At 36.5% G+C, this 8948-nt stretch overlaps 1 protein-coding gene and 1 long non-coding RNA gene across 2 annotated transcripts; both read left to right on the top strand.

Annotated features, from left to right (window-relative positions):
- Nucleotides 1-8: 8 nt before the first annotated feature.
- On the top strand, nt 9-2032 carry LOC132977475 (transient receptor potential cation channel subfamily M member 7-like). The gene is made up of 3 exons (XM_061042063.1): nt 9-169; nt 250-356; nt 1023-2032. Exons 1-3 carry the CDS (start codon nt 87-89, stop codon nt 1133-1135), a joined length of 303 nt encoding a protein of 100 aa, XP_060898046.1. The 5' UTR covers nt 9-86; the 3' UTR covers nt 1136-2032.
- A 1707-nt stretch (nt 2033-3739) lies between these two features.
- LOC132977388 (uncharacterized) lies at nt 3740-8400 on the top strand. Its single transcript, XR_009673819.1, has 4 exons — nt 3740-3892; nt 4108-4202; nt 6168-6247; nt 7182-8400. It is a non-coding gene; the product is annotated as an uncharacterized LOC132977388 (long non-coding RNA).
- Nucleotides 8401-8948: the final 548 nt, after the last annotated feature.

Genomic DNA, 8948 nt, shown 5'->3' with positions numbered 1-8948 from the left:
AAGAACGGGAAAGCTTAGGAAAAAGGATTTATTGTTTTAGAAGAAAAGGAGGCTGACATGTTGAATTTCTTGTGATTCATTTCTCTATGTTGTGTCATGATAACGACACTTCTGTAGGGGTCGGGGAGATTCTGACAGATCCATCAGTCATAAAGAGTGGTGAGAAGGGGTAAGTACTTTGAACACTTTCAGCGTTGTTAAAGCTGAATGAGTTGTTCACTAATGGCTCCTGCTGCGTGACTCTTTCAGATCCTACGATATGATATTCGGGCCTGCTAACCTGGGGGATGATGCCATAAGAAACTTCCGAGCAAAACACCACTGCAACTCCTGCTGCCGCAAACTTAAACTCCCTGGTGAGAGTGTACTCCATCCCTGCTCTGTTTCCTCATTACATCACACAAAAGTGTCCTGAATGTGATTTTTATTTTTTTTTTGCTCCAGTGTGACTCTTGATCAGATTTTTTTATGACGGTGCGATCGGGACCAGTCACATGGAATCTGTTGTTTTCAAACCAGATTTGGGCTTTTTTCATATGTGGATCTAAATAGGATACAGGTCGGTTCTTTAGCAATGTGACCTCAGTCTAAACAGCCACGTTGGATTCCATGTGACTTTCACGTCACTCACTGGAAGCATTAAAGGGAGGGGGCATGCTTACATGACAAACCGTGTTCAGCAGAACCAGGTTTTCACAATCATGGACAAGTCTTCTGGGACACATGTGTTTGATTTAAAGATCTTAAACACACTTCTTTAAATTGTGATCTTTTCATGACGTAAAAACTCTTCAACTATAAATATGCAGGCATATCTTTGATGTCATCAAAACAAATCTTTTACAACTTGGATGGGTGGGGGCGGGGTTTATCAGGATGGAATGGGGTTTACAAAAGATGACCACAGCACAATCTCAACTGCATGTGTTCTTATCCTTAGTGCAAACCAATAAAGAGTTTCTGAAACATAATAATAATCTTTTACATCATGTGGAATGAATACGTTGTTTCTTGTTCGTCAGATCTTAAGCGGAATGACTACACTCCAGACAAGGTGACGTTTCCTCAAGACGACCCTCCCAATCCAGGCGGCGGAGTCAAAGAGTCCCGCCAATCAATGAGGCTGATGCCGTGAACGCTGTAAAGGCGGAGAGACAGTGAATGATCACGAGGCGATCCTCATCTGACCCTATATAGTCGAGGCCAAGGAGCTGAGAGGCGTACCCAATCAACTGGAAGAATCATACCTGTTTCCATGGAAACCAGTGCATGCAGAGTGACTGTGTCATGTTTTTGTCGGTCCCGCCAAATGCTGTCGAACTCAATTCAACCATCTTAACCTTTTTGTGTTTTTATTTCATCAATAAGGAAAAAAAGTTTTAAACCTATTTTGTATAAGTTTATGAATTTATATATGTACAGTGTATATATATATATATGTATATATATATATATATATATGAACTGGATATATTGACAGGTACCATATCATTGCAGAGGGTTTCTTATTTATTGTGACGCTTGAGAAGTTGCCTTGTTTTAACAAAAAAATGTATAAAAAAAGAACAAATCTAAGTGCATTGTACATCTGTTACAGAAGCTGCAGAGAGGTTTAGTCACTGCAACGCTGCAGTTTGCCACCACATCATTTTTTTTTTATAAATGTATGAAGACTCGTATCACAACTTTTTGTCTCGTAGTTAAAGAATCACGATTTTGAAAATCTTGTAAAATATGGGCAGATTGCAATGCAACTTTTACAGAACAATGTACGTCATTTTATTGTATTTCAAAGTGTGTCCACCAAAATATTGCTGATAGTTTTTATTGTTACAAAGGTACTATTGCTATATCTTTGTCATCAACTATTGTTTGAGCAAATAACAATCTTGTGTATCTTATAGATACTGTTATCTGGCATGAGCTTAACAGAGTACAAATATTTTATTCAGGGGAAATGACAAACGTGAGGGTATTACTGTATACATTTTGTACTGGATATCATTTTAAACAAATAAAAATGTTAAAAGCTTTTAGGATCTTTGCTCTATGAGACTGACTTTGTTTTGATGCCAATATATGTCAAAGATATGTTGGGATGCCAAGCAATAGCGATAAAAAAATAACTACGAGTTAAAGTCATATAACATGAACACATTCAACTTGATAAAAAGGTTTCAGTGACCTCCAGCCAGCCTTTTATATTTGGAAATTGGTTGGCCCCTAATTTCCACTTAGAAACTACAATTTTAGCTTTATTTTGCAGGTATTATTATGTCAAAGAACACAACCCTTTCTCCCCTCAGTGAGGCCCAGATACTCTCATGAAAACTTTTCAACTTTTTCTCAAGTTGTGGCTTTTTCTGTTGATTAAATCTGAATTAAAAATGTGTCTTCTCCGTCGAGGCCATCATCAGTAGAGTGCTGTTAGACTCTTGGGACACCTGTAGCAGTAGACAGTGGCTTTAGTGTCTGAACTGAGGCCTCAGATTCCTCAGTTGGACTGCTTCTGCAGGTATTTGCATCCACACACTATTACCTTTGTTCAGTTTCCTGTGAGCAAACTGACAGATTACTCACCTGTGCACCTGTGTCGGAGTTCAGTAAGGTCACCAAGAGAGATGTAGCGGAGGCTTAATCCCTTTATTTATTCCTTTATTCCCCGAAAAGGGCTCTTAAGAATGTATCTATGACTCAGGATACACAATAATATCAGCACCTCATTGGTATCAATCAATCATAGTTTTAAAATCATATTTTTTCAAAACTTTTCTCTGGTAACAGAGGCAAATAAGAAAATGCCAGAACTATGCTCATAACATTTGGATGATTAGGAAAATTCAGGAGGTGCCTATTCACCTTTAAACATGTTGCATAGAAATGAATTGGACATGTTTCTGGGGGTTTTTAAGATTTATTTTTGGACCTTTATTTAGACATGGGACAGTGGATAATGTCAGAAATCTGGGAGAGAGAGAGTGGGGAATGATATGCTAGAAAGGAGCCATAGGTCAGATTTGAACCTGGGCCGCCTGCTTGGAGAACCGCAGTCTCCGTACATGGGGCGCGCGCTCTAACCACCAGGCTACCGCTGCCCCATGTTATGTTTTTAAAATGAATCGTAAGTTAGTAAGAGTTTGTATTTTGCTCGCTGAATGAGTATTTTGTGAAACTCTGACTGTTTTTTTTTTTTTTGTGTGCCATCATAAGAGAAGGCAGAGCAGCATGTTAATTCAACTTAACAGAAGCTTCATGATTTGTGAAGTGACACTTTCACTATTGACATTTTCACACAGAAAAAAGACTATTAAAATTGAATGGTGCAAAAGTTCAAATGTAGGCACCACACCTTCTGTGAATAGTGGTGAGACTTTAGCACATTTCAGTCACTTTTCTAAACTTCAAAGAACTGGTTCACATTTATTCAAGTATATTGTGAAACAATACCAACTTCTACACAGAATTTAGTCGCTGAAATTCTTCTTCCTTTCTAAACTAGACATGAAAAGAACCGTCAGTTATGCTCCAACAGTGTGAGTCAGTCAAATCATTTCAGTATCCACAATTCATAGTCACATTTCACCTCCATCTCTATTTCATTAGCATCTGTAAAGGATCCATATTATTCAGTATGAACAGGAAGAATACCTTTCAGGGTACATAGTGCAAAGAGAGAGAATCTTCAACGATAAAATAATTGTGATACTGTGTTGCACAAACTGGATGGACTGGTTTCCCCTCCTGCTGGGTGTGGTTTCAACTATAATAGTCTCAGTTCTCACATCTCTGCTTGTTATTCAGCTCATCTTTGGACTGAAAGTTTGCAGCTCTCCATCGCGTAAAGGTTTAACAGACCAGCTACAACCATGATCCAAGTGGTCATCGACTACGGGTAAGTTTACAACTCTTAATTAGAAAAGTAATCACGGAATTAGAAAGGAAGTTAGCATGAAATAGATTTTTATCTTAAACATTTTAGGAGGTCAATATATAATGTATATAGAATTTTAACATCCTAATAAGAAATATAGAATATATAAATCTCATGCATTAGGACTTTAATCTTCTTGTAAACTAATGTTGTGTGTGTGTGTGTGTGTGTTACAGTCAAAGCTGAAACTCAGCTGGAATCTACCAGCAGCTATGCTCCAGACTTGGCACGATTCCTGGTGTGCAGCTGTCAGTAAGACAGGCCTCAGCGAGTAAGCCTCTGTTTTTTTCTCCACTTAGCCAGCCCTCTACGGAGGCACATTCCTGCCACAATAGTTAAAGAAAAAAAAAAAAAAAAAAAAAAAAGATGAATTAATTATATTATTTTTTTGTGTGCCCAATATGTAGAAAATACAAAGTTAAATATAAAGATACTTGTTGTATTAGTAGTTTTATTTTATTGTATGTATTTCTTTAAGCATTTTTGTTTTGATGTTTCTAATGGTCTAATGGTATCTGATCAGATATGATTCAGACAATAATAAGTATTTTATTTTTTATCTTTTTAATATATCTGTTGACCTTAGAATCTCACACACACAAAACAAAGCAACAGACTTAGCTGACCTCATTCATGTGGGCAATGGCAGCATGGCATGTCAAGGTCTGGCCTACGTGACCGGCCCATTGTTTTGTTTTCTAGATCACCTGAAAATCAGAAAATGATCCTCTTATGACGAGAAAACCAGCTTTGTTATGTCGAGATAATCAGATTAATCGGTTATGAAGCGTTGCTGCCCTGAGATAATGACATGTATGGATGCATGTTGGCTCAAGTGTTTTATTTTTTTATTTTTTTATATCTTTATTATGCTCGTATCTTCACACTACATGTAAATTTACCTGAAATGAGCGTGATCTAGAAACACAGTTAAGCAGTGAGTACAGTATGTTATTCTTCTTTTCTCTAGTCCCTCAATTAAATAACTTTTATACACGAGGGGAGGAGTCAGCCGGCCGTCCCAACGATGTAAACAAAGTGAAGATAGGACTCTGAAAACTCTGAAAACATCACAGACAGTGGGACTTGGGTGTTACACCCATTGTAGACAGTCATGACTCACAGAGTTATTTTCAGAGGATATACTTAATTTATATTATATTTAAGTGTGAAAAATCACATATAAAGCCTTTAAAGTTATTTTTTTAGCTGCACCATATAAAAGTCAAAAAGCTAATTATATTGAACTTTTCAAAAATCTCAAGAAAAAGTTTTGACTCAGAAATGTCTGGACATGCTTTCTGATACACGCCTTACTTCAATATCTGCCTGTGGCAAAATCTTCTGAACAGCCAGAAACCCAAGTGAACCAAACTCACTGACAATCTGAACACATGTTTTATTATTTCTACTCTCCGCATGCTACACCATGTGTTCTGTGAGCATTTTTTTTAATTTTTTTTATAAAATTTAAAATATGATCAGATTTTATAAGATTTCAAATTATGAATCTGTTCAGATTTAGAACAAGTCGGAGCTGCTACACTTTTACCTTTGGTTTAATAACTTAAACAATTATTCAATTCCATTAGAAAAACGTTATGAGAGAGGAGGCGTATAATGACAGGGCAAGGTAGGCAAAAAAATGTGAACTAAAAATATAAAATATAATTTTAGATACAAAAGTTAAAACACAAAATAGATACAGTAGAAAATAAATATAAGTGGGCAGTGGTTGGTTGTAAACAGAACTATATGCAGTTGATGAATACTAAGTGGGTAAAGTGATAGTAGAGCAATGAAAGAAAATAGACAACCAATTACAAAAAAACCTCTTTTTCACATTTTATCCATCGCCTTTGGTTTTAAGAACTCAGTTATAAAGTATGAGTTTCATAACAGTTAGCTTGTTGTAAACATACTGACTATATCTTCCGATTTTTTAATCAGTGGACCCACGCTACATTTCGAGCAATCTGATTAAGAATAAATGTAATCATTACTGGTGTTTAAAAAAAAGGCGCAGCTGGTTTGCTGTTCCATGTTTTAACAGGATTTAGTTCTAACCTTACAGTCGAGCAGTACCAGGAACAGACTGGATTGAGCCCAGCCCATGTCTGTCATAAACCTGTCTTACTGGTTGTACAATGTGAACACATTTATGAACACACATGCTGAAGTAGTTCATGCTGAATTGATGTTGATGCACTTATGCTTTCATTTTCGTCCTCCACAGACCAGTTCAATGTGTGGGTGAATAGTAATCTGATCTACAGCAAGGCTCAACAAGGTGGAGTAAATCCTAATGTTGACCAGGTAAACCAGCACATCTCTGTTTGTTTATTTCAAAGTAAACTATTTTTAATGCTCTGGTTTTTTAATAAATCAAATAAATAAACATATGTTTTAATCTCCTCAAGGTCAAATTGACCAAGTGATGTAAATGAGTGCACCATGCTGTTGCTAGTTAGCTAGCTTATTTGCTCTATGTCCCTAAATATTAAGGTTTGAAATCTATAAAAAAAATAGAGGCAAATGACAATATTTATTGAAACAGTTTAAAGGCAAATGAGACCAAATAAATGTCTGTTTATGTGTGTGTGTGTGTGTGTGTGTGTGTGTGTGTGTGTGTGTGTGGGTGGGGGGTAATTGTGAACACTTTCACTAAATGATAGATAAATGAAGTTTCTTATTTGTTTGAAGCCTTTTTGGCGCTACCTTCTTGAATTTTGGAGAAATATATCCATATTTGACGAGACAGTAGATAATAATACTTAAGTGTGGTTGATTGGTGGCAGTGGTAGCAACCTGTCAATCACAGGTAGCCATGCCTTCAAATGTGCTCTTCTTCCTGGTTGACTCTAAATGGGGCCGTAGTAGACAAGAGAAACATCAGAGAGAGATGAAGAAGACTTTAGCCTAACGTTTGAGACCATACACTTTAAAAGCATATGTTTCCTCAGTCAATAAATCCACGAAGAAGTAGGGTCATTTTATAGAAAAAAACACAATCGGACTTATTACTACCAGAGGAGGCTTGCATGAGAAATACTGCAGGTTTAAGGCAGTGTGCATTAAGGTGACTTTTCAAACTAATAGGGGCTGTCCACTTGTTGTATACGGCCTATGGTTCAGTCCAAAGTGTTGGACAGACAAAGAGACAGCACCATTCCTTCCCTCACAGCTAGCTTGTCTTAAAGGTCCAAAAGTAAACAGTCCTATTACGTACTAAAACTGTTTTTGTTTCCAGGTGATCATGGCGGTGCAGGGGTATTCGGGGGCCTGCAATACAAAGGGGCAGACATACCAGGGAGGATGACGTTAGTGGAACACCAGAAAGCTGGTGCATCCAACGAGCAAATGCTCCTATTCTTAGAAAAATGTAATATGAGCTAAATTCTTTTATGAAATTCACACTCAAAAACTAAAAAAATTATACATTATTCTAACATACGAATTAGAAAGAAAGACAAAGGTAAAAAATATATATATATTTTTGACACAAATCAAATTGTTAAGCCATCGTCATCAGCCACGAGAAGATCAGCCCATACCTTGAGACAGACAAAGACAAAAAGAAGATGAGAGCAACTCTGAGGATCCAGTTCCTGACCTGCACTTCTGTTTATGAATGTACACACTTAAAAATGTGGTGTGATACATGATGCAAACCCAGAAGCTTTGCAACAAACTGGAGCCTGAGGAACTGCTCTCACCCTGTCTGTACATCTCAAACTCTATATTTACTCAGGAATGAAAAATCTGAATGCAACTCTTTATTGAGATTTTTAAGGAAATACTCTTCCTCACCATTTTTTTCTGGCTACTATTTTGCCAACCTTAGCATAAAGACTAGAAACACAAAACCAGATAGCTTTTCTATATGTGCAGTTAACATGGCTCAACAACCCAGATGTAAGAACACAAATTTGCTTTTCCATGGGGTTTATGAGCGTATTCACTAGTCCTAGTAATGATGCCAAAGATAATGAAGCACAGGATCTGTTGTCATTTTTAAAAGGTTTTTTGTTCTTTTATTTGTTTAAACCAAAACAAGATTAAAGTATGTGCTGGGAGACAAATTTTGACACCATCTGACAAAGCCAGGCTAGCTATTTCCAGTCTTTGTGCTATGCTACGCTAATCTTCTGCTAGCTGAAGCTTCATCATTAGGGAACATAGCCTACATGAGATGAGACATCATTTTTTCATTGCACCCCAGACAGGAAAGTGAATAAGAGTATTTTTTTTTAAAGTTAACTATATGCTTGTAATGCTTGTGGGGCTTATTTCCCTTCTGATTTTTAGAAAAGTAATGAGTCTTTGAACTTTCAACATTTTCAAAGCACCTTTAACGCCTGCGTTTAGCTGTGCGTTCCCTGTTCAGGTGACACCATTCAACTTACAATTTCTTCTTTCATATCATCGCTTAAAGTCTGAAATACCTTATGAATGAAGACTCATACTTTACTAACATATCAGATCTATTCTATATGAAATCTGCCATATATTCCGTGTAATATGATGTGGATGGTAATTCCTAGGTGAAGTGTTGCAATCTTTGCACTATTCTCATATTTTAGCACTTATAATGGACATAAACACAAAGTCTAATTTGACTTCTAACTTGTTCATTTAAACATACGCTTTTTTCCTCTGAAATGCAATAAAAAATATTTTTAAAAAAACACTGAATCTCTCTTTTTCTTTAAAGCTTAGAATGACTTGTAAGCTTGTAATTATACGTTTATAGTTTTACTGTATTTATGGCAGTAACAAATGATTAAAGGTGAACATGTAAAATCAATTCACATTATTGATCAACACATCAGAAAATCACTTTTCAGTCACGTTATCTCTCTATCTAATATGTCTATATATAAATATATTTCATTGGGCTTTGATAGTGTGCTTAAGAAACCAATGGGAGACATCACTGAGCCTACATCCATGTTTTATACACACACACACACACACACACACACACACACACACACACACGCAAAAGCACATACTG

The sequence above is a fragment of the Labrus mixtus genome, chromosome 1 (assembly GCF_963584025.1).
Source record: "Labrus mixtus chromosome 1, fLabMix1.1, whole genome shotgun sequence".
Classification (NCBI taxonomy): Eukaryota; Metazoa; Chordata; class Actinopteri; order Labriformes; family Labridae; genus Labrus; species Labrus mixtus.
The sequence above is the reverse complement of the archived record's forward strand: the minus strand, read 5'-3'. Positions and strand labels throughout refer to the sequence as shown.

Coding starts and splice junctions, on each gene's coding strand:
- LOC132977475 (XM_061042063.1), top strand. CDS start 87: ATGTTGTGTCATGATAACGACACTTCTGTAGGGGTCGGGGAGATTCTG. Junction 170..249: donor ATAAAGAGTGGTGAGAAGGG/GTAAGTACTTTG, acceptor TGACTCTTTCAG/ATCCTACGATATGATATTCG. Junction 357..1,022: donor CCGCAAACTTAAACTCCCTG/GTGAGAGTGTAC, acceptor CTTGTTCGTCAG/ATCTTAAGCGGAATGACTAC.